Source organism: Lithobates pipiens, unplaced genomic scaffold (assembly GCF_037356315.1).
Source record: "Lithobates pipiens isolate NorthernLeopardFrog02 unplaced genomic scaffold, aLitPip1_a1.2 Scaffold_8, whole genome shotgun sequence".
Lineage (NCBI taxonomy): Eukaryota > Metazoa > Chordata > Amphibia > Anura > Ranidae > Lithobates > Lithobates pipiens.
The window spans coordinates 431437541-431464297 of NW_027507903.1; the positions used below are offsets into that span (position 1 = coordinate 431437541).

At 44.4% G+C, this 26757-nt stretch overlaps 1 protein-coding gene across 1 annotated transcript in view; it reads left to right on the top strand.

Moving 5' to 3' along the window:
- The window catches only part of MRNIP (MRN complex interacting protein), a 65275-nt gene that overhangs the window by 10747 nt on the left and 27771 nt on the right, over positions 1-26757 (top strand). Inside the window, exon 3 of the mRNA XM_077474301.1 lies at positions 13379-13476. Coding sequence (XP_077330427.1) covers positions 13379-13476 — 98 coding nt within the window. The remainder of the gene's footprint in view (positions 1-13378; positions 13477-26757) is intronic.

The window sequence follows — 26757 nt, forward strand, 5'->3', positions numbered from 1 at the left end:
TATAGCCTTGTTTTGCTGTACATGGGTAAAACACAACAGTAAAGGCGGTTCCTGTCCTTTCTGTATTTATATATCAGTTATGACCTAGCTAGCTGCACTAAAGAAATATGCAGCATTTAGGGTTTGCTTGTGTCTTAATGTTTTTACATCGTGGCAGCACATCAGAAAACCAGACTGTGAGGACTGTTTGTCTACATTGAGGTTCAGATTTGTGTCTCTTCCCATATTTGATATATTGGTTTAGCTAGTCACACTCAGGCACACAACATTATTGTCTATGCTTGTGTCCTTTCTGTCTAAATCTATTGTGCCGTGCCCACAATCTGTGATCATTTTATTTGTGATATTAATACATGTATCACCTTTTGTATTTCAGCCTTCTTTTCCATGGAGGGGCCAGGAGTTCGGGCTGCAGATGCCACATGTCAGAAAACCTTGACCACTTGCATTCAGGGATGCCAGAACCATTTCCTAGGGTTGAAGCCCTGTAGGGTTATGGGACACTGGAGGAAGGGGATAACGAATCACCATGTTTAGTAAGAACTTGGAGAGTTCTGTTCAGAGGAGTATTAGGGCCTGAGGATGAAGTATAAAGATGTATACCCGATCGAATAGGTTTCGGCTCGGTGCATGGCCTTCATTTCGCCCTTTTAGCAAAACTAGACGTAGCAATATGGGTAGTCTACTCCTGCTAGGGACTTTAATCTCCTGAAGTAGGCTCTCAGGCGTAAGTAAGGACATAGATTGGGCATGGCCTAAACCCAGGGTTCAAGCTTCTGTTAATCTATTTCCCTTAAGTAGGCTTCCCTTTAGTCTTTTGCTGACATAAAGATAAAAAGGGAAAAAAAAAAAAAATTGTCTGTCGGGCCCCCCTTTTTTGCAGTTTTATTTCCCTCAACAGGGTAGTGTTAAGACAGGCCCTCTTATTGATTAATGTAGTGTCCTTGTCTTACACAGGTCTCTTATTTATCTTTTTAGTGGTTCTAAGTAGCACCTACAGGCACAATAGGCCATGGTTGTTAGATGTGTGAGACAGGCAACATTGCTAACCTACAAGTTTAACATGTTTTCTGATTCCATTTTTAAGAGCCCATTCCACCTAGATACTGCATCCGAAGCGGAAAAGGCAGGAACATCTGTGGAGCAGACGTGCAGATCAGCCGCATGATCCAGCTAAGATGCCTTCATCAAGCATATGAGCATATGGAGTGGAGGTAAAGCTCACTGCAGAACCAAGGTTCACCAAGAGGGTCTTGCAGTGGCCCCACCCTAAGGTAGGCCTGAGGTACTTGTTTATCCTCTCAGGTGTGCCGTCCTGGAAGATGACTTGAGAAAGGTACCAGTTACTTACCGGTAACTGTCTTTCTGGGAAATCTTCCAGGACGGCAGGCCTACTTCCCGCCCGTGGGAGGAGGGAAAATTCTAGAACACTAGAAGGTGAGTACCTATGAGGAATGATTTCCCTTGTGAACCTGGTTCAGGAGTTACTTCTCTACAAACTGAGGATCATGGGGAAGGGTGGGGACTTAAAACAGCTGTCGATTGATTGTGTTTCCTGTAGGGAGGAGCCTCTCATCTCTCAGGTGTGCCGTCCTGGAAGATTTCCCAGAAAGACAGTTACCGGTAAGTAACTGGTACCTTTTCTAGTTTTTGTATTGAGTAAAAAGATTAGATGCTCTGTCAGATTTTATTATTGTCTCCCACTTTGTCCCCATTGATCATTGACAACAAGAAAGAAAGTAAAGGGTAATTCACACGGCCTTTCATGGCCAGGCAACACCCAGATCATGGTACCTCTGTGAGGGGTATTGTCAGGCTGATTAAATCCATGACAGTGTGCCATTACATGTGGACAGCTGTGGAGCTGGTCAACCTGAGCGTTTACTTAGGGACAGATGAGCTGTAATGGATGCAAACTCTCTGCATACAGAGGTTCTCGTCTGTCCCTAGCCGCATGTAATCGCTCATGGAGCAGTCACAGATGGTGTCAGCCTGTCATTGATTTGTACAGGCTTCCTTTCTGCAGTAAAAAATAAACATGATGACCTCTATTCGTAGAACTCTCCAAAATGAGAATTTTCCTTTTAGAAAAATTACCCATTAACTCCTGATTTGTCCCCATGACAGGAAGGGAAATCTTCAAAGCAGGACACAGATGGCAAAAAATGAATCTGATGGGGGTTTAACACTTCAAAAAAAAAAAAAAAAGGTTTTAAATACAGTTTTTAATTTAGGTTATCACCAGTGGCACTAACCTGGACCTGAATCCCAACCCCTTGGAATAATACTGCAGTCTTTAACCACTTGCCGCCTGCCCTATAACAAATAGACGGTGGCAAAGTGGTTGCATAATCCTGACCGGACGTCATATGACGTGATCAGGATTATGAGCCGCTGCGCGCCCTCGGGGGCGCGCATCGCGGCGATCGTTGTTGCGGGGTGCCAGTCTGACACCCGGCAACTGCGATCTCGGTAAAGAGTCTCCGACGGAGACTCTTTACCACGTGATCAGCCGTGTCCAATCACGGCTGATCACAGTGTAAATAGGAAAAGCCGGTGATCGGCTTTTCCTCACTCGCGTCTGTCAGACGCGAGTAGAGGAGAGCCGATCGGCTGCTCCTCTGACAAGGGGGGGTCTGTGCTGATCGAGTATCAGCACAGCCCCCCCCGAGGATGCCCACACTGGACCACCAGGGACGCCACCAGACCACCAGGGATGCCCAGGACAAGGTATGCCACCCTAGACCACCAGGGATTCCAGTCAGTGCCCACAATGGGCATCACTGATTGGCATGCATTGATTGGCACTAATTGGCATCCATTAGGCAGCATTGTATTATAATGTATTGTACTATCAGTTCCCATCTGTGCTGCCTATCGGTGCCCATCCATGCCCACCTGTGCCGCCTACCCATGCCCACCTGTGCCACCTATCCATGCCAATTTGTGCCACCTATCAGTGCCCATCAGTGTCGCCCATCAGTGCCCATCCGTGTCACCCATCAGTACCACCCATCAATGCCACATATCGGTGTCCATCAATGCCACCTCATCAGTGCCACTTCATTGGCGCCACCTCATCGGTGCCCATCAGTGCCGCCTTATCATTGCCCATCAGTGTAACCCCATCAGTGCCCATCAGTGAAGGAGAAAACTTACTTATTTGCAAAGTTTTGAAACTGAAACAAAAAAAAAACATTTATTTTTTTCAAAATTTTCGGTATTTTTTTTTTTGTTTTAGCAAAAAATAAAAACCGCAGAGGTGATCAAATACCACCAAAAGAAAGCTCTATTTGTGGGAAAAAAATGATAAAAATGTCATTTGGGTACAGTGTAGCATGACCGCGCAATTGTCATTCAAAGTGCGACAGCGCTGAAAGCTCAAAATTGGTCTGGGCAGGAAGGTGTTTAAGTGCCTGGTATTGAAGTGGTTAAAGTAACGTTCTGGGCATAAAGATTTTTTTTTTTTTTTTGTGACTTGTGGAGGGGGGGGGGGGAACCTTTCACACATGTGGACCGTTCAGATCAGTCCCTCCATACAGCTCTATGGAGCGCCAGATGTCAGCAGTGACTATTCAGCTGACATCCCATCCGCTCCACAAAATACAGATGGAAGGATGTCCTATTTTCGATCCGTCTATCAGATTGGATGAAAACGGACAGGCGGTCTGTAATCATCCGATTTGCACAGAGTGCAGAGATGGACTTGTCATCCGCCGGGTCAGCGGGCAGATGACCAAGCGGAGTAGTAAAAATGGACAGCCCTGTGTGAAAGGGGCCTAATGATGATTATTCCATATTCAGATCGCCGCTGTGTAGTGTAAAAATCTCACTTTCATTCATGGCAGGAAGTACAGATAATGCTTTACTTCTGGGACTGTGGCTCTTTTGGGCTTCATGTACACTAGCCTACATTTGCCATATTCTGCGTTTTCTCATGGCCGGCTGTGAAAACTTTCCTATACTGAACGTGATTCTTCCATGTTAAGGAGAGGGAGGTTGCAGTTCACCAAAACATACCAGCTCCTAAACTCTGCTAAAAGCCTATATGTACATAAACGCAACTCCATAAAAGCCTATGTGTTAAAGACCCCTTTCACACTGAATAGTTTTTCAAGAGCTTTGGTGTTGAAAAAAGGCTAAAAATAACTCATGAAAAATGCTTCCCATTAAAATCAAATGCTTTCTTACTGGGACGGTGCACTGGCAGTGCTGTCAAAAAAAATCTGGCATGCAGCATGTTTGGAAAGCTAAAAACAGCACCTTTAAAAAATGCCCCCTCTCCATTGAAATTAATGGGAAAGTGCTTCAAAAGCCCCTCAAAATGTTTTTTGGAGCAGTTTTTTTTTTTTTTTTTCTGCTAGTGTAGGCTAGTGTACATGAAACCTTACACAGAAGTTGCAATGTTGTTTATCCAAGACCTTCATTGTTTTATGTATATTATTTCATACAAGCCCACCTTTCTGCTAATCTCTCCTCCCTCACATCCATTCAGGAGTTATTAGAGGAGTTCCAGCCTAGGTAAAAGAAAAATAAGTCAGCATCTACAAATACTGTAGTTGCTGACTTTTAATATAAGGACACTTTTCTGTCTAGGGAGCCCGCAATGTTGGCACCTGAAGCCGACCTGTCAATTGGCTCCGGGTGCAGGTGCTGGCATCCTTACTAAGGGAAACATGTGTGAGTTGCGCGGCGGAAGTCCCCAAAAAAATACCAAAAAGGTGTGGGAGAAAAAAAAATCCAAAAACAGTTGTGCTTATGTTTTAAAAGGATTTAAATTTTTGCCTGAAACTCTGCTTTAAAGTAATAAATACTGTGTGATGACTTTTAACACTAGCCTAACACTTGTATGTCCCTTGCTGGTGCCACTTCCATGAAAAATTACTGGTGCTGCAATTTTCTTAATCCTAAGAGAAAACTGCCACTGGACAACTAATAGTTGGGGCGGACTGACAACTCATGGGGCCCCCGGGCAATCAGAGATTATGGGGCCACACAGTAGACACAAACACAGTATACAATCACACATTATACACAGACATGTTTCTATTGACTGGAGAGGTGGGGAAGCTATAATCTCAGGATTTTTAGACCAAAAGGAGGTTGGTAAGGGACATTTCAGAGACAGATGTAAAAAAAAAAACACACACATTTTTACATACTGTCCCTGGTTTTACTGAGGCTGTCAACCCTGATGGGGCCCCCTAGTGGCATGGGGCCCTCGGGCAGTGCCCGAGTGGCCCAATGGTCAGTCCGCCCCTGGGAAGTGTCCATGTTACTCATTTTATAAAAAAAAAAAAGACTGTCCTCCCTCTGCAAAAAAAGAGATGGAAGACTAAGGGCTCTTTCACACATGTGGAGCGTTTAGGTCCGCCTGTCGGTTTTTCAGGTGGACCTGAACGGACGCTCCATGTACATCTATGGAGTGACGGATGTCAGCAGTGACATGTCCGCTTGCATCCAATCTGCTAAATGCAGACGGATAAAAACCCTAATTTCCATCCATCTATAGGATCGAATGAAAATGGACAGGCGGTCCGTTTTTCATCCAATTGCCCCTAGAGAAGAGCGGGGCTCTGACAGGTCCATCCCTGCACGGTGAGCAGAGATGGACCTGTCATCCGCCGGCTCAGTGGGAATCCCGGCTGAGTAAGCGGAGTCTGTCAAAACTGACATATGTGTGAAAGGGGCCTTAGGACCTGGCACATCACATGACCAGAGATTCAGATAAGTATTTTTAGCTTTTAACTTGGGATTTCTTTCAAAACAAACCTAGCTGATTACTTAACCACTTCAGCCCCGGAAGAATTTGCCCCCTTAGAGCCGGTTCACACAGGGGCGACACGACTTCCAGGACGACTTTATGAGGCAACTTGGAGACGACTTGAACACGACTTAGACACGACCTGGGGCAACTTACAACACGACTTTTGCCGTGGCCAATCGGAGAATGAGCTCTGAAGGGGGTTCCCCCGTCCGAGAGCATACCAGGCCCTTTGGTCTGGTATGGATTCTAAGGTGAACCTAAGGTGAACCCCCCCTACGCCGAAACCCCCCCAGATCCATACCAGACCCTTATCCGAGCACGCTACCCGGCCGACCAGGAAAGGGGGTGGGGACGAGCAAGCGCCCCCTCCTGAGCCATACCAGGCCGCGTGCCCTCAACATGGGGGTGCCTTGGGGAAGGGGGGGGGGGCCCGCACGACCCCAACACCCCAAAGCACCTTGTCCCCATGTTGATGAAGACAAGGGCCTCTTCCCGACAACCCTGGCCGTTGGTTGTCGAGGTCTGTGGGCGGGGGGCTTATCGGAATCCGGGAGCCCCCTTTAATAAGGGGGCCCCCAGATCCCGGCCCCCCACCCTATGTGAATGAGTATGGGGTACAATGTACCCCTACCCATTCACCTGTGAAAAACATTTTTACAAAAAAAACACAACACACAAGGGTTAAAATAGTTTATTGCACAGCTCCAGGGGTCGCGCCTTCTTCTAGCTCTTTTACAAGCGGTGGCCCGGTCTTCTGTCGCCGTCTTCTGTTCTTCTCTTCAGGAGATGTTGCCTCGTCGCTGTCTCCGCTCACTATGACAGAACACACGGCGTGCGGCGCCTTTTATAGGGACATCACCGGATGATGTCCCCGCCCATTATGATGTCACAGTCCCAGCATCCTCTGGGAGCGGAGACAGCGATGAGGCAACATCTTCTGAAGAGAAGAATAGAAGACGGCGACAGAAGACCGGGCCACTGCTTGTAAAAGAGCTAGAAGAAGGTGCGGTGGCCCGGCAAGAAGAACCGAAGAGGGGGACAAGACCCCACGAAGTCGGAAGAAGACCCCCGGGTGGCGGCGAAGAAGAAATCCGGGCTCCTCCGCTAGTGAAAGAGCTAGCAAAAGAGCAGATAGAAGAAGATAGCGGAGGAGTCCAGCCAGAAGACCCCTGAAGACGGAAGACCCCCGGAGCTGTGCAATAAACTATTTTAACCCTTGTGTGTTGTGTTTTTTATTTTTATTTTTTTGTGCATTTTTTTCACAAGTGAATGGGTAGGGGTACATTGTACCCCATACTCATTCATGTATAGGGTGGGGATCTGGGGGCCCCCTTATTAAAGGGGGCTCCCAGATTGTGATAAGCCTCCCACAGACCCCGACAACCAACGGCCAGGGTTGTTGGGAAGAGGCCCTTGTCCTCATCAACATGGGGACAAGGTGCTTTGGGGTGGGTGGGCCGCGAGGCCCCCCCTTCCCCAAGGCACCCCCCATGTTGAGGGCAAGCGGCCTGGTACAGCTCAGGAGGGGGGGGGGGGGGGCACTCGCTCGTCCCCACCCCCTTTCCTGTCCGGCCGGGTAGCGTGCTCGGATAAGGGTCTGGTATGGATCTGGGGGGGACCCCCACGCCGTTTTTTTCGGCGTAGGGGGTTCCCCTTAGAATCTATACCAGACCTAAGGGCCTGGTATGCTCTCGGAGGGGGAACCCACGCCAAATTTTTTTTTTTAGAAATTTGGCGTGGAGTTCCCTCTTGAGAGCTGATAATTCCGTGAGAGTCGCCTCCGTATAGACGGAGATCCGACTTGTAGGCGACCTCCATTGAAATCAACAGGTACCAGTTGCCTACAAGTCGGATTGAAGTAGTACAGGAACCTTTTCTGAAGTCGGAGCAACTTCAGTAGTGTGCATTAAGACGGCTCTCATTCACTTACATTGATTTTTACATGTTGTCCGACCTGAGGCAACTAGGGGCGACCTGAAGTCTGCTCTGAGTCGTCCCTGTGTGAACCGGCTCTTAGGGATACGGCACTGCGTCGCTATAACTGACAATTGCGCTGCCATGCAGCGATTTACCCAAACAAAATTTACATCCTTTTTTTCTCACAAATAGAGCTTTCTTTTGGTTATATTTGATCACCTCTGCTTTTATTTTTTTGCGCTATAAACAAAGAGCGACAATTGTGAGAACTTTTTTTTTTTTTTTTTTTACTAATAATACATATCCAAAAAATATTTAAAAAAAGTATTTGTCAGTTTAGGCCAATTTTATATATTCTACATGGTTTTTGGTTAAAAAAAAATTGCAATAGGAGTATATTGACTGGTTTGTGCAAAACGTATCACGTCTACAAACTAGGGATGTTGAGTAAGGACCCTAAAAAAAAAACGGGGACTTTATGGGCGAACAGAAAAAAAAAAATCATATAAAATATAATTTATTTGAAAAAATTATTCTTAGACCCCTTTGACACCGAGGGCGTTTTGCAGGCGCTATAGCGTTAGAAATAGCGCCTGCAATCCGCCCTCAAACTGCTGCTCCATTGTCTCCAGTGTGAAAGCCGAGGGCTTTCACACCAGAGAGGTGCACTGGCAGGACTTCAGGAAAAGTCCTGCCAGCAGCTTCTTTGAGTGTGTGTACCGTTCCTTCACTGCTGCTCCCCATTGAAATCAATGGGGCAGCGCTGCAATAGTGCTGGAAAAACAGCGCTATTGCGGCGTGTTGCGGGCGATTTTAAACCTTTCTCGGCCACTAGCGGGGGGTAAAAGTGTCCGAAATGCGCTGCAAAATCCGGCGGTAAAACGTCGCTATTTTTATGGGCGGCTTGGTGTGAAAACCCTCTTAAAAACACATATGTGTAATAACAAACATGTCAACAGTTTGTACAGTACATTTATATGAACAGACAAAACATTATGCTCATAATGAGCTTTTACAAATTCCAGAAAGCGTAATTTTCCTCCTTTTGGTCTGACATTTTTATTTTATGCCTTCCCCAGAGGCATTATAGGAGAGAGTACAAAAACATTTGACACTGAATTTTAAACTATTTTCATAAAGGTGCTTTAAAGAGGAAGTAAACTCTTCCACTCTGATGCCTCTTTTCAATTAGTCCATTATAATAAGTCGTTATCAGACTATAGCCATTGTAATCCAGCCCAAATCGCATATTACTGTTTAACCACTTCCCGACCAGCGCACGACTATGTACGTCGACAGAATGGCACGGGCAGGCATATTGGCGTACATGTACGTCCAATATTCGTTTCCGCCGTGCCATCGGGAGCGCGCCGCCGGCGGCGCGCTCCCGCGCTGGTCGGGACCCCCGTGAGTCCGGTCGCGGGACCCGCGGACTCGATCGCCGCGGGCATCCCCGCGATCGTCTCACGGAGCGGCCGAATGGAGGAAATGCTGTATAAACAACATTTTTCCATTCTGCCTAGCAACTAGTGACGCTGATCTCTGCTCCATGTGATTGGAGCAGAGATCAGTGTTCACTAAATGAAAGCCCAACCCCCCCCACAGTTAGTAACACACCCCTAGGAACACTTAACCCCTACACTGCCACCCACTGGTTAACCCTTTCACTGCCAGTGTCATTTACACAGGAATCACTGCATTTATATAGCAGTGATTACTGTATAAATGACAATGGTCCCAAAAATGTGTCAAAAATGTCCGATGGGTCCCCCACAATGTCGCAGTCGCAATAAAAATCGCAGATCGCCGCCATTACTAGTAAAAAAAAAAATAATAAAAAATTATTAATAAAAATGCTATAAAACTATCCCTATTTTGTAAACGCTATAACTTTTGCGCAAACCAATCAATAATCGCTTATTGCGATTTTTTTTTTTACCAAAAATATGTAGAAGAATACGTATCGGCCTAAACTGAGGGAAAAATTTTTTTTTTATATATTTTTGGGGGATATTTATTATTACAAAAAGTAAAAAATAATGCGTTTTTTTCAAAATTATCGCTCTATTTTTGTTTATAGCGCAAAAAATAAAAACCGCAGGGGTGATCAAATACCACCAAAAGAAAGCTCTATTTGTGGGGAAAAAAGGACGTTAATTTTGTTTGGGAGCCACGTCGCACGGCCGCGCAATTGTCAGTTAAAGCGACGCAGTGCCGAATCGCAAAAAGTGGTCTGGTCTTTGACCAGCAAATTGGTCCGGTCTGAAAGTGGTTAAAGAAACTTTAAAAAACTTGGTTCCAGGGGTTAGGCAGCGCCATCTTAAGTATTGTTTTCTGAGTTCCACAGTGGAGTGCATTTCCACCCTTACATTGAGCACTTCCTGTACTGTTAACCAAGCCTCCTTCTCAATCCAACGTTTCTATGGCAACCCTGCTTCCCTGTTCATAGCTTACTTGTTTGTGTCATAGTATTTACTTGTGCCAATGTCTAATGTTTGCCTTTGTCAGACTTATCAGCTTCAGCTGATAAGACTGCAGTAATGGCCAAGTTTAGACTGTATGTGAGGTCACATGGTGTGTAGGAGGAAGCTTTGAGTGATTTAGCAGAGTTCAGCGCTGTGCCTAGGAAGTCCTGATAACAGATAAGACATAGAGAGTGTGCCGTAAATCGGGGGAGATCTGGGCATGCTCAGTGACTTCATTCTACATAACAAGGCTTACAACAATACTAAGCAAGTAAGGAGATATCTATAAGCAATGTTCATTGAGATTTTTTATGCTGATTTACATGGGACAAAGTTGTGGGGGAGGGTTTACAACCACTTTAAAATCAAAATTTCCTGAGAAAGGTAAAGTCTCTAGTAGCAACCTCTCAGGACTAACAACATTTTAGCCACTTGTGTGCACATATCCATTATAGAATCTTTGACCACCTATTAGAATCTGTTTGTGGCGGAACTGTGGGGACCCTTGTGAGGGCTGCACCGAGCTCAGACGGGGGGGGGGTCATCGTTTTTCTCAATGGACAAGCAGCGGCAAACTTTCTTTCTCATGAGATTTTGATTTTAAAGCACCTTGAAAATATGAAAATCGTTTACAATTCAGTGTCAAATGTATTTGTGCTCTCTCCTATAATGGAAGGGATACAATTCCTAAAACATGTCAGGCCAAAGGAGGAAAACTACGCTTACTGGAATTTGTAATAGTTCATTATGAGCATAATGTTTTCTCTGTTCATATAAATGTACTGTACAAACTGTTGACATGTTTGTCATTACATGTGTGTTTAAGATTTTTTTTTTTTTTTTTAAATAAATATTTTATGATATATGATTTTTTTTTTTCCCCCCTGTTCGCCCATAAAGTCCCACTGTACCGGGGGGTACTTGTGCCCCTTTTTTTAGGGTCCTTAACAAATGTTTGGGATGTTGGCAACGTCTTATGGAGAATACTACAATTCTTTGTGGTTCACTATCTATACTTAAAAACTAGGGGTAGATTTAGGGACTTTTATTTTTTGTTTTTACTATTAATGGGGGGATCTGTGATTTTTAGCGGGGCTGCGACATTGCGGCGGACAAATCTGACCACAAATGACACTTTTTTGGGACCAGTGACATTATTACATTGATCAGTGCTATAAATATGCGGGGAAGGGGTTAACTGTTTACCCTGGGTGTGTTCAAACTGTTGGGAGGATGGGCTGGCAGGGACATGACAGAGATCACTGTTCCAGATGACTGGGAACAGTAGATCTGCCATGTCATCTGCCAGAATGGGGATCCACCTTGTTTACAAAGGCAGATCCTCAGTCTGCCTCTGTACTAGAGCTGCACAATTAATCGCAAGTATCGTTATCGTGATCTTTACTAAAGTGTTTCACAATTCTTTCTATGCAAAGAATTCTCTCTACTCTTCTGAAGTCACAGCCATCCAAAGAGAGGAAGAGAAAAACTGGGCAGTCTGCCAAGAATCAAAACCAATCTTTACCAGTTGAACTTAAGTATAAACATTGTAACAACTTGTCAATGGAATAGACTTTGTGTGTAAGTGAAAAAAGTTTAACCACTTAAACACTAAGGGCCGGTTCACACAGCGCGGCGCGGCGAGGCGTCTCCGACTTGCCTCGCCGCGACCTGCGGGGACCTCAGCGGCGACTTGCAGAGGACTTCTGTATAGAAGTCAATGCAAGTCGCCCCCGAAGTCGCCCCGAAGTAGTACAGGAACCTTTTTTCTGAGTCGGAGCGACTCGAGTCGCTCCTCTCAGAACGGTTCCATTGTACAGAACGGGGGCGACTTGCGGGAGCGAGGCGAGGCGAGCCGTGTCGCCTCGCTGTGTGAACCGGCCCTAAACCTTTTTCTGATGTTTGTTGGTTTCAAGTTTTATTTATTTTGCTAGAAAATTACTTAGAACCCCCACACATTTTATTATATATATATATATATATATATATATATATATATATATATATATATATATATATATATATATATATATATATATATATATATATATATATATATATATATATATATATATATATATATATTTTAGCTTGCACCCTAGAGAATAAAATGGTGGTTGTTTTGTTGCAATATTTTATGTCACACTGTATTTTTAAACTACTTTACTGGTTAGTTTTGTTTTTTTTGTATAATGTGAAAGATTTTACGGTGCCAGAATCATGAGAGAATCGTGATCTTTTTATTGTAATAAAAAAATCGTGATTCTCATTTTGGCCAGAATCGTGCAGCTCTACTCTGTACTAGGAGATCGCAGGTCGTCGGTGGACATAGTTTGCCCAACCCTCTGCAATCTCCTGCAGCGGGCCCGAGCACGTGCCACTGGCTGCGGCCTGCCTGAGCTGCCATACAGTGGTGATTTGCACAGGTTAGTTGACCTTCTGCCATATAATGACTATGGTGGCTGGTCGTAACTGGTTAAAGGGGTTGTAAACCCTTGAAAAAACCTTCTGCAGTGCAGCAGCCCCTAGAGCCCCCCTTTTACTTACGTGGACCCAATCTTTCCAGTGACAAGAATGAGCACAGCAGCTCCAGCCACTGTCTCGGGTCCTCATTGGATAGATTGATAGCAGCAGGAGTGATTGGCTCCCACTGCTGTCAATCAAATCCAGTGTTGCAGGCTGAGTCCTGTCTGTGTCAATGGACGCAGCAGCAGTACTCTGGAGTGCACCCACATGAGTGCCTCCGTGGAATGCGGCTCTCCATGGGGGCACTCGAGAAGAGGAGGAGCCATGAGCGGATCGGGGCAGCAAAACCCTTGCACAGAGGAGGCAAGTATGACATGTTTGTAGTTTAAAAAAAAAAAATACCAAAAAACAAACCTTGGCTACCACCAGATAGGGAACAATGATCTTGTTTAATAAACGGTACAGGGAACAATGTGCAGTAAACAATTGCAGTCAAGCAGAATTCACTTCAGTGAAGCCAGGCCAGCATTATATTGATTTGTGATTGGCATCTCTGGATACTACATTGTGCACTAATCATTTTGCTGCATGTGTTGCTTTATCAAAAAAGCAGAACTTATTTTTATAAAACAGATGATGTAAAGAAACAGCGTTGTTTAGTGTTTGAACATCACAATACCTGATGGTCTCTTGATAAAACTTTCAAACATCTTCCGTAAATGTATACTTACATATCTGCTGCCTCTTCTACTTTGTCTGACAGGTTTTTGGACAAGGCTCTGCTGCAGATTGCAGACGACATGTCCAAAAGTTGAATCTCCTTCAGGGTGAAGTGGAGCAAGCAGTTAATACCACCACTGGGTAAGTTTGATACAGGTTACCCCCTATTTTGGGGCATGTTTTTAAAACCTGTTTGTTTTATTTAAAGTGGTAAACCCTCACATGTACCTAGTGAAGTGAACAGCTTCAAATGATACGCTGAGACTAAACAAATATCACTACATAGGTTTTACTGCATATCTGTTGTCTTCAGCCTGCTAAATTCTTTAGAAAGTGCACATCGTGTTAGAAATATTCTCTTCCTGTTCAACACTGGGAGAAAAGTCTTTGCATGCACTGTAGGCTAATCACAGGCAGTGAGACATTTCCCCAACCGCAGCTGCAGAGATTGGGAAATGTCTTGCTGTCTCTAATTAGCCGTGTGCAGTGTAGGTTTCCTGGCAGGATCCGGCAGGTGGGATCCCGAACATGCCAGAGCCATCTCTAGGGGAAATGGTCAGGGCACATGAGGTATAAATTTTAAGTCCTGGAACTGGCTGCGGTGTGTTTTTAGGGTCATTCAGGGGCTGAAGCAGTTATGTTTTTTTCCTATTGTTTTTTTTGGCTTGGGCTAAGAGCACTGACAAAGAATCTAGTAGCAAGAGATGTCCTTCATTCAAAAATAGATTGTCAGATAAATGGAAAAATACTTTATGCAAGGATTTTATTTCTGCATTAGTGGGAAAAGAGGCAGCTTCAGCATCTAGTGACTTTCTGGCTTTTACGAAGGCTGTGTGGAGTGCGACTTTACTGTCGTTTAATGACATGTTGGGGTCTTCCTCCCAGAGTACGTCTGAGCCCACCACCATCAGGTTATTTGGATGCTGGGTCGGGGATACCCTCGTTGCAGATTGCTTCTACCACGGTCTGAAGGAGGTTCAGAAGATGGGGAAGAGCTTGAAGATGCTTCAGCATCTAAATATAAATTGTTGCTGGAAGAAGTTGATAGTCTTCTAAAAAGCGATTCATGCCACCTTAGGCATTAAGGAGGAGGAAAATGATCTCTCCCTTCCTGATAAAATGTACCTGGGGCTTAGCGAGCCAAAAGGTAGATGTTTTGCCTGTCCATTCAGCTATCTCAGACATGGTAAAGAAGAAATGGCATAATCTAGAAAGAAAACAGTTTTTTTTTATTTTTTTTATTTGAGATCTCACAAGAGATCGTTCCCATTTGAAGAAGATACCTCATCAGTTTGGAACAGAGTCCCTAAGTTGGATGCTGCTTTTTCCCAAGTCGCAAAGAAAAAAGGCTCAGCTTTTGAAGACATGGGAAGCCTAAAGGAAGCAATGGAAATAAAGGATGGATTTATTGTTGAAGAGAACGAAGCAATCCACAATGGAGAATTTGAAGCCAACTATGCCAGTCACATGTGACAAGGAATCTAGAACACTGGTTAAACCAGCTTAAATTGCATATTAGCGTGGGAACCCCCGATTCCATGTTCTTTCCCTACAATATCAGTAGAATATATAGCGTTTGCAGAATGTATACGCATGACAGCGCGCTCAGCTGCCTTATCCAATTCTGCAAGAAGGGCCTTATGGCTGAAAACCTAGCAGGATCTAATTTTCAGGAGATCTCCTCTTCGGGCCAAACTTTGAATCGATTTTGGACCATGCAGTAGATGGGGGGGGGGGGGGGGGGGGAGAGTGTTTTCCTGTTTAGAAAGAAAACGCCAGAGCAGTTTTATCGCCCCCAGAGAGATTTGTGACAAGTATCGGGGGGGGGGAGAGTCTGGGGGTTGCAGAAAGCAAGAGGAAAAAGGAGTCCTTTTCTGTACTCCTGTGCAGTCCAAGAAGTCACAATGGCTTGCCACGTCCAGTGGGAGGAAGACTATAGGCTTTCCTTCCACAGTGGGGAAAAAATAACAAGCCTGTATATCCGGAATCTTGTCAGCAAGGGGTATGAGATACTTTGCAGGGGCTCCAACAAGAATGCACTTTGTTACGGATATCCCAAGAAATCTGGTAAAAAGCTCTTGCTATGAAGAACCTGGTTTAGGATCTGATGCCTCCCAAAGAGTGGGTTGTACTGGCCCCTGCAGGAGAAGAACGGATGGGGTTTTATTTCCATATATTTCTAGTGGGAAAACCTTTAGGAAAATTACACTTAATCATTCTCTCTGGTCAGAAATCTGCTGTTCCCAGACTTACATGGCATCCATTCAAGGGACAACCATTTCCACATCCTGATCAGAGGTTTATGAGACTGGCCCTGAGATCAGGGCAACAGGTCTAGCACCTGCAGTTCAGGACACTATCATTTGTCTGTCATTATCACACTGCATTTTCACAAAAGTGATGACGGAGGCCCTTAAGGCTCAGAGGTATCACGGTAATCCCCTTACCTAGACTATCTTTTGTTTCTAGCAAGCTCTGGGGACCAGTTGAGGAAGGACCTACAGGTGGTTAGCAACCATCTGGAGCCCTTGGGCTGATCATTAATGGACAATAATCCAGCCTGACCCTGTCCAAGAAAGTCCAGTTTCTAGGGTCTTGCATTTATTCTGCGAAACAGATGACTTTCTTGCCAGAAGAAAAAATGTAAAAAGTTTGGGCAGCGCTGACTCTGTTTGAGGGCAATCGGCAGGCGTCAATCAGGTTTCTGATGTCAGCTCTCTGCTTACGAACAGCCTGCATCCCAGTGGTCCAGTGGGCAAGATTACTATTCAGACCTCTGCTACAATTCATCCTGAGTGTGGAATGAGAATTTGGTCTTACTGGACACCAAGGTGAGGGTTCCTATCAGGGTAAAAAGATCCCTCTGATGGTGGAAGAAACAAGACATTCTTTTTTTTTTTTTTTTTTAGCAGCCTGGCCTGGTCTTTTTCCAGTAGGAAAGATCCCCACCACAGACACCAGCTCTGCAGACACAAGCCATTTGACTGGCAATGGTCAGGGCTACAAATGGCAAATTCCTCAAACTGGAGGGAACTAAAAGCCTAAGTCTTAACGCTGTTAGCTTTCCCTCAGAAGCTCCTAGGTCACCATGTTAAAGTCTGCACAGGCAACACCACAGCTGTGGCGTATATAAATGGGCAAGGCAGTACAAGAAGGAGTCTTCAAAAACTGGCAGAGAAAATTCTGAGTTGTGCAGAAATCAATTTGGCATTCTTGTCAGCAGTCCATCTCAAGGGTTCGTTGAACCTGGTAGCCAATTTCCTGAGCAAGCACCAAGTGAGAGAGGGTGATTGGTGTTTGAGGTTGGGTGCACACTAGCTGTGGCTGCTGCTCACAGCAGGGGGTCTGGTGCATGTCTGTTCACAGTTTCAGGCTGAAATGGCACCTGAAATGGACCAGAAGATGCACAGATCACTTCTGCAATTCAGACACGGGCTGCCCCAGAGGTATGTGAACCGGCTCCATTGAGAGCTGGTCACACTCTCCTATCATGCGAAGTGGATGCAGAGAAATTAGCATCAGTGTAAACCCAGCCTAAATCAGGTAGTCTTTCACGCCTTAGTTCAGGAATTTGGTCAGCTGTAAATGGATATGTTTACAAACCATCAGAATGCCAAAACTTGTCGTTTTTTTTTTTTTTCTCGCTAAGCAGAAAAGACGGAGAATAGGGATGGATGCTCTCACTCAAATATGGGAATTCCAGCTGTTACTTCTTTCTCCCCTTCCTACCATTTCTGCAAGCCCTGTAGTTAGAGTGGTGGTTATCTTCGTGGTTCCTTTCTGGCTAAACAGAGAGTGGTTTTCAACTCTCTGATTAGCGGCCAAACAATAACGGACACTTCCACTCAGGAAGGACCTGCTATTCAAGAGCCTCTGTGTCCTCAATAGGTGGAAACTATACGCCTCAGTGTGGTTTCTGAAAAGCAACTGCTAGAAAAGAGGTTTCTCCCAGTGCTTAGTAGACACTCTCCTGTCAAGCTGTAAAGTGGTTACAAGAGCTATATACACCTCAAGTCCCTTGGAAGATCTTGCCTCAATCCTGGAGTTTCTTCAACAGGGAGCAGATAAGAAGTTAGCCGTCGGCACACTAATAATCCAGGTTGCAGCATTAGGAGTCTTTCTGGAATGCTGTATTTCTTCAGAACCCTTAATCATTCGACTTTTCAAGGCATTGTCCTATTTCTTGACCAATTAATGCTAAAGCTTTTCCCAAGTGGGATCTCTTAGTAGTCCTACAAGCTCTAATCAAATCTCCTTTCAAACTTCTGGATTCTGCAACCTTGAAGTTTGTCACGCTGAAGACCGTTCTAATCGCGGTCAATTCCGTACACAGGATTAGTCATCTACATGCATTGTCAGTCAGAGAACGGTTTCTAACGATCTATCCAGACAGGATTATTCTTTAACCACTTCAGCCCTGGAAGAATTTACCCCCTTCCTGACCAGAGCACTTTTTGCGATGCGGCACTGCGTCGCTTTTTTTTAAATTATTTTTATTTCACAAAAAGCACTGCGTCACTTTAACTGACAATTGCGCGGTCGTCCGACACTGCACACAAACAAAATGGACGCCCCCCCACAAATACCGTATTTATCGGCGTATAACACGCACCCCAAGTTTAGGAAGGAATTTTAAGGGAAAAAACTTTTAGGAGGTAAATTTAAGGAAAAATAAACTTACATTTAAATGGCCATCAATGCAGCCTTGTCAGTGTCATTTGCAGCCTTGTCATGCAGCCTGTCCATCATTGCAGCCTTGTGCATCGTTGTCCCCTTGTCAGTGATAATTTCAGCTTTTATTTTTAAAAATGGCGCCGCCGAGATGGCCATGTGTATCTCAGCGACGCCCGGTAGTTCTCGTCTGCTTTCGGCCGCTCTCGGCCCTTCTCGGTGGTTTTCGGCCGCCGAAAGCCACGAGAAGGGCAGAAGGCGGCTGAAAGCCGCCCAGAGCTCAGAAATCGCGGAGGGTCGGATCGTGATTTTTTTTCCCCTGATTTTAAGGGGGGGAAAGTGCGTGTTATACACTGATAAATACGGTAGACCTTCTTTTTTTTTTTTTTTTTTTTTTTTTTTTTTTTTTGTGGTATTTGATCACCTCCTGCAGGTTTTTATTTTTTGTGCAAAAAAAGAGTGACAATTTAAAAAAAAAAAGCAATATTTTTTGCTATAATAATCCCCCAAATATATATCTAATATATTAAAAAAAATTATTTCTCAGTTTAGGCCCACATGCATTTTTCTACATATTTTTGGTAAAAAAATAAGTGTATATCTTTTGGTTTGCACAAAAGTCATAGCGTCCACAAAATAGGGTATAGATTTATGGCTTTTTTTTTTTTTTCTTTTATCGTCACTGCAACATTGAGGTGGACACTTTTGACACTATTTTGGGACCAGTGACATTTATACAGTGATCAGTGCTATAAAAATGCACTGATTACTGTGTAAATGACACTGGCAGGGAAGGGGTTAAACACTAGGGGGTGATCAAGGGGTTAAGTGTGTCTTAGGGAGTGAGTCTAACTGTGAGAGGGAGGTATGCTTACTACAACATGAAAGATCACTGCTTCCGATGACAGCAAGCACTAGATCCCTGTTATGTTGCTAGGCAGATCACGGAGTAAGTGACACGACGTGTGCGTGCTGAATAAGCTACGTCCTAAAGGGGACGTACAGTACAGACCAAAAGTTTGGACACACCTTCTCATTCAAAGAGTTTTCTTTATTTTCATGACTATGAAAAATGTAGATTCACACTGAAGGCATCAAAACTATGAATTAACACATGTGGAATTATATACTGAACAAAAAAGTGTGAAACAACTGAAAATATGTCCTTAGATTCTAGGTTCTTCAAAGTAGCCACCTTTTGCTTTGATTACTGCTCCGCACACTCTTGGCATTCTGTTGATGAGCTTCAAGAGGTAGTCACCTGAAATGGTTTTCACTTCACAGGTATGCCCTGTCAGGTTTAATAAGTGGGATTTCAAGCCTTATAAATGGGGTTGGGACCATCAGTTGTGTTGTGCAGGAGGTGGATACAGTACACAGCTGATAGTCCTACTGAATAGACTGTTAGAATTTGTATTATGGCAAGAAAAAAGCAGCTAAGTAAAGAAAAACGAGTGGCCATCATTACTTTAAGAAATGAAGGTCAGTCAGTCCGAACAATTGGGAAAACTTTGAAAGTGTCCCCAAGTGCAGTGGCAAAAACCATCAAGCACTACAAAGAAACTGGCTCACATGAGGACCGCCCCAGGAAAGGTAGACCAAGAGTCACCTCTGCTGCGGACGATAAGTTCATCTGAGTCACCAGCCTCAGAAATCGCAGGTTAACAGCAGCTCAGATTAGAGAACAGGTCAATGCCACACAGAGTTCTAGCAGCAGACACATCTCTAGAACAACTGTTAAGAGGAGACTGTGTGAATCAGGCCTTCATGGTAAAATATCTGCTAGGAAACCACTGCTGAGGACAGGCAACAAGCAGAAGAGACTTGTTTGGGCTAAAGAACCCAAGGAATGGACATTAGACCAGTGGAAATCTGTGCTTTGGTCTGATGAGTCCAAGTTTGAGATCTTTGGTTCCAACCACCGTGTCTTTGTGCGACGCAGAAGAGGTGAACGGATGGACTCTACATGCCTGGTTCCCACCGTGAAGCATGGAGGAGGTGTGATGGTGTTGGGGTGCTTTGCTGGTGACACTGTTGGGGATTTATTCAAAATTGAAGGCATACTGAACCAGCATGGCTACCACAGCATCTTGCAGCGGCATGCTATTCCATCCGGTTTGCGTTTAGTTGGACCATCATTTATTTTTCAACAGGACAATGAGCCCAAACACACCTCCAGGCTGTGTAAGGGCTATTTGACCAAGAAGGAGAGTGATGGGGTGCTGCGCCACATGACCTGGCCTCCACATTTACCGGACCTGAACCCAATCGAGATGGTTTGCGGTGAGCTGGACCGCAGAGTGAAGGCAAAAGGGCCAACAAGTGCCAAGCATCTCTGGGAACTCCTTCAAGACTGTTGGAAAGCCATTTCAGGTGACTACCTCTTGAAGCTCATCAACAGAATGCCAAGAGTGTGCGGAGCAGTAATCAAAGCAAAAGGTGACTACTTTGAAGAACCTAGAATATAAGACATATTTTCAGTTGTTTCACACTTTTTTGTTCAGTATATAATTCCACATGTGTTAATTCATAGTTTTGATGCCTTCAGTGTGAATCTACATTTTTCATAGTCATGAAAATAAAGAAAACTCTTTGAATGAGAAGGTGTGTCCAGACTTTTGGTCTGTACTGTACATGTACGCCCATTTGCCCAGCTGTGCTATTTAGACGTACATCGCTGTGCACTGGTCGGCAAGCAGTTAAATCAATCCGGATTTTCTCCCAAAGGTAGCGCCAGTTTATCACTGCTCTGAAGACATTGTTTTGCCAACTTTTTGTCCTAACCTGGAAAGAAAGATTCTTCAGACATGAGAAGAATTGTTTTACGATATTTAAAACTAAAGAATTCAAGAGTTCTGAACCCCCTCCCCCCCCCCCCCTTTTTTATTTTTTATTTTTTTATTTGCTGGGCCCAAAAAGGGCAGAAAGCCACTAAAGGATCCATTGCTAGATGTCTAAGAATGGAAATTGAATCTGCTTATACACTTGCAGATCTTCCACAGCTGGGCATTCATGCTCATTCCAGGAGAGCTCAGGTAGCCACATGGGCAGAGAGGGCTGGTGCAACCCCGGAACAAATTTGTAAAGCGGTGCCGTGGTCAAGTATATCCACTTTCGTAAGCCATTACAGACTGCATTTATTATAAGCTGGGGAGCAGGCCTTCAGCAGAAATGTTCTGCAAGCCGTGGGGCCCGCCCTGAGGAGGCAAGTTCTCATTTACCCTCGTGCTGTCCTGAAAGATGTTTTGAGAAAATTCTAGTTAGGCTTGTGTTTTTCTAGTAGTCTTTCAGGACAGCAATAATTGCCTGCCCTGATATTGTTTTATGCTGTTGTGCCTGTGTTTTTCAGAGGGGTCAGAGGTACTCTTCGACAGCTGAGGACTGTGGGGAGAGGCCTCCAATTTAAAGGTGCGCGCTTGTGTGTGTGTTTCCTGCATGAGGAGGAGCTACATTCTCTCATGCTGTCCTGAGACTACTAGAAAACAAGTTACAAAACAAGCCTAACTTTAATTTTTTTTTTTCTGTTTTAAAGTATGTAGAGCAGGGGTCTCAAACTGGTGGCCCTCCAGCTGTTGCAGAACTACAATTCCCATGAGGCATTGCAAGGCTGATAGTTACAAGCAGGACTCCTATGGGTAGAGGCATGATGGGACTTGTAGTTCCACAACAGCTGGAGGGCCACCAGTTTGAGACCCCTGATGTAGAGCATCATGGTTATCGCCAACACTTTCCACATACTGATCACCCTGCTGTTTTTTTTCACAGTAGCAAATAGGAAGCTGATCTTATCTCCTTACTCATGCCTGTCCCTACCATAGGTATGGGACATTTGGAAATGGATATTTTTCTAGAACTGAATACAGCAGTATTGTATGCTAAGGACCTATGCACGTCGGTCAGTTTTGAGCTATAATATTTAGCCATGTAAACTAAAAAAAGAAAAATCTGCTTTCACAGCCACGCATTTGCCCTATAGTTTCACAATGTCCAAAAAGTTTATGCTAAGCTTTTACGTGTGTACAGTGTCAATAGACCCATTGGACCACTGTCGCTGCTCAGGGCCAACATGTAAATGGCAATAATGTGTAGCTGCTAATTACCCTGACATAAGAAACTGGCCCCTGATACAGTTATCACTAGGGGCTTTAAAGCTAGCATATACTTGTGCATGTGCTACTAGCAAAATGTAGATGAAAACACTATAAAACAATTGGATGGATTAAGTTCCACTAAGTAATGTTTTTAGTCAAAAATCTGCATCGCTCCATTAAACACATTACAGTAAAACTTTTTTGACAGAATTAGTGGCTGCCACTGTTTACTACATTTTTAAAATCCTGTTTGCTTGGCTGTTTTGGTCTCCATACTTTTGTCTCATTGAGCCGAGTTAGATGTCCTAATATGCATAGCTATATATAATATGCACTCTAGTGTGCTATTAGCGTCAGTGTAGGCAAATCTGTTCTGAATCAAAGTTAAAATGGATGTAAACCCTCACATATATCCAGTTAAGTGAACAGCCTCAGATAATACATAGGGATGAAACAAATCTCCCTACATAAGTTTTATCTGTATATCTGCTGTCTTCTGCTTTATATAGCCTTTAGAAAGTGCACCTTACAGATTTTCTCTTACTGTTCAGCACTGAGTGGTAAGTTTTGGGCATACAGCCAAGACGGCTGATTGGAGGAAAGGCAGACACACCCTCACTCCACATTGGTGAAGGAAGGAATGTGCAGAGCTCTGCTGTGAGAAGGCAAGCTGTCCCCTAATCTATTTATAGCAACCTCCCACTAGACACATTTCAGACTGCTTTTATCTCCTGTGTCAGAGAACTTGTTAGATGTTATCAGGCTGATAACAGAGCTATGGAGCAGGAGAAAGCCATAGGACTGCTTTGAAGAGAGATAAGAAAACACTGCAGATATGTGCCCAGCTCAAATTTCATGAATCGAGTTTACATCCACTTTCACTTCAATACTGCACACTGTCATATGACATGCTTGACTTTGTGTGGGGATATCTGAATGATGCCTGCAGCAACAGGCATCGTTCAGATATCATTATCTGCAGGCAGCGATTCTGTGCACGATAAGAACGATCATAGCGACAGTTCCACCAATTGATTGTTCTTATAGACGACAGGAGGGAACCACCCTCCCGCCGCCACCGGTGCTTCTCCAGGCTCTGCCGTGCCATTGAGGGCCCTACGTAAGAATCGGATGCTGCCGGATGACGACCATAGAGATTTCCGGTGACCAGATGGTCACCAGTCATCTCTATGACCATTGGAGGCCCGGGCGCGACGTTATGACATTACACCCGGACCCGGGGATTGGTGATTTTTTTTTTTTTTTTTCCGGTCTCGTGCTTTGCAGCCTGGAGGAGAGATGCGGGGTCTTATTGACCCCGCATCTCTCCATAAAGAGGACCTGTCACAATGGATTCCTATTACAAGGGATGTTTACGTTCATTGCAATAGGAATAAAAGTGATCAGAAAAAAAATGTAAATGTAAAAAAAAGTGTAAAAATAAAGTAAAATAAAAAAAGTTTTAAACACCCCTGTCCCCCGTAGCTCGCGCTCCAGAAGCAAATACACGAGTCCCGCCCACATATGTAAACTGCATTCAAACCACACATGTGAGGTATCGTCACATGTGTTAGAGCGAGAGCAACAATTCTAGCACTAGACCTCCTCTGTAACTCTAAACTGGTAACCTGTAAAAAAATATTGAAAGCGTCGCCTATGGAGATTTTTAAGTACGAAAGTTTGGAGCCATTCCATGAGGGTATGCAATTTTTTAAAGTGTGACATGTTGGGTAACTATTTCCCCGGGTAACATTATCTTTCACATTATACAAAAAAATTGGGCTAATTTTACTGTTTTTTTTTTTTTTTTTTTTTTTTTTTTTTAAGGTGTTTGAAAAATTATTGCACAAATATCGTGCAAGATAAAAAGTTGCAATGACCGCCATTTTATTCCCAAAATTTAATGTTTGGGGGTTCTGAGTAATTTTATAGCAAAGAAACTATGATTTTTTACATGTAGGAGAGGAGTGCCAGACTAGACCCGGTATTGAAGTGGTTAACTTGTGAGTCTAAATTAGGTCAGGGTTTACTGCAGATCAGGTTGGATGACTTGGAAGCTAGAAGGCGGAGACCAGGAGAGTTGATCTGCATACTTAGGGGAGCCCTTAAATATGAATAAGCCCTGCCAGCAGTGGGGTCGGGTGGAAGATGGAGTGCTGAGGAAATTCTCGGTGGCCTTGTAGTGGAGCCCCTGCTCTGAGGGGGGCTCTGCCTCAGGCTGGAGTTTGGGCTGGCTTGGGAGGATCCTGACAGCAGTGCAGTTTGAAAGGAATCTTTCCTAAGGAAGCAGCGCAGGGAGGACAGTGCGAGTACATCAGCACACCTAGGGATTCACAAGGGGAGAGATTGCCACATGTAGCAAGCCTTTCTGGAACACAGTGTTGAGATTAATCTTTCCCTTGCCCTGGGAGATTTTCGGGGCAACCGGGTGGGCTGGTGGAAAAGCCGCCAGGTGGGCTGGTAGTTCCTGTAGATAGTGGAGCTGGGATTAATGTAACACTTTGTGCTACTTTCCAAGGGACTGAGAGTTCCTAGTCCTTGGGGGCTGTTGCATGTGTGATTATCGGAGACTGTTAATATTCAGATGGAGGACAGTTCTGGAGCATGTACATAGGGAGGGAGGTGTCCCTGTTGTTGCAATCGAGCTGGGCATCCCATAATTTCGAATTCCCATCCAAGTTATAACCCCTAATAAACAACAAAAACCAAGCTCAAAGACTGTTCCTTGTGTTTAGAGAAAGTGTGGAAAATGCTTGTTTCCTTGCTGTGTAGGAGTGGGGAAATCAATCATTTGCAGCCCCTGTGGGGGTAGTGCTACACATGTTTACTTCACTGGCTGAAGGTTTTTAATAAGAGACGCAGCAAAACATGCAGGCAAAATGCATTTTCAAAAGAAAACAGATGGCAGTTTGTTTTCCATTTCAGACTTCCTTTGGAAGTGGAGAAAGCAAATGAGCATAAAAGCGTTGTCACTAGCAACCAATCAATTTTGTTTTTAAATTTATTTTATTTTTATTTTTTTAACCACTTACCCACTGGGCACTTAAATTCCCTTCCTAAGCAGACCAATTTTCAGCTTTCAGTCCTATCGCATTTTGATTGACGATTACTCAGTCATGCAACACTGTACGTATATGAAATGTGTCTCCTTTTTTTTCCCCACAAATAGAGCTTTCTTTGGGTGGTATTTAATCACCGCTGGGTTTTTGTTAAAAAAAAAAAAAAAAAATTCATTTTTCTTTGTTATAAATTTTTGCAAATTAATAATTTTTCTTCAGAATTTTTAGCCAAAATTTATACTGCTACATATCTTTGGTAAAAAAATAACCCAAATTGGTATATATTATTTGGTCTTTGTGAAAGTTAGAGTCCACAAGCTATGGTGCCCATCACTGAAAATTGATCACACCTGAAGTACTGACGGCCTATCTCATTTCTTGAGACCCTAACAAGCCAGGAAAGTACAAATACCCCCAAATGACCCCTTTTTTTGGAAAATTGACATTCCAAATTATTTAGAAAGGGGCATGGTGAGTTTTTTTTAAAGTTATTTTTCCCCACAATTCTTTGCAAAATCAAGGTTTGTTTTTGTTTTTTCTTTTTCACAAAATTGTCATTGGCAGGTTACCGTATTTGCCGGCGTATAAGATGACCTTTTACACCCGAATTCCGCCGCCATAAACCGGGAGTTGTCTTATACGCCGGGTGAAGAGGAAGAGTACCTGGTAAAGCCCTCAGTAAGCTGGATAACAGGCCGCCGGACGATCGTGATTGTACGGTGCTCCATACTGGGTGGAGAGGCCGCCGGGTGATCCTGTGTGCATACAGTGTGTGCCTCAGCCAATCTTGGCGGGCGATGCACTGATGATGAATGCAGAGCCTGTTAAGCCCGCTCGGATTGGACTAACAGCCACTGCCAATCCGAGCAGGATACACGAGTCAAAGCGGTGCGGGCTGATGATGTCACAGCCTCTGCCAATCCGAGCAGGCTTTGCATCCATCAACAGAATAGTAAAATGCATTGCCTGCCGTGATTGGCTCAGTGGTGCACACTGTATTCTGTAACCGGACGAAATATACAAACAAAATACCGGTATACTGTACAGTAATTTGTTAACCAGTGAGGAAGTGATAACAAGTTTGCAGTAACAAACCATCATACTGTACCTACCATTAGGGATGCACCGAAATTTCGGCCGCCGAAACATATCGGCCGAAAATGCCCTTTTTGGCAATTTGCCGAAAGGAAAAAACAGCCGATAATTGAGCTGAAAATGGGGCGGGGCCTGGGCGGAACTCCGCCCCCGCCCCGTCCCTGGTGCCTCCCATGATGGGGGTGAATAGCGCAGGACTGATGCAGCCAGCGATGCCCCTCTGCAGTGAAGAGAGCCGTCTGGTTGAATAGAGCACCGGGAACATCACAGCTTTAATTTCAATAGCTGTGTGTTCCCCGTCGCGCGCCGTCACACACAGCCCCTCCCCCTTGTCCGGGGAACTTTGATAGACAGATCACTTTTTGGACGGGTGATCTGTCTATCAAAGTGCCTGGACAAGGGGGAGGGGCTGTGTGTGACGGCGCGCGACAGGGAACACCCAGCTATTGAAATTAAAGCTGTGATGTTCCCGGCGCTCTATTCAACCAGACGGCTCTCTTCTCTGT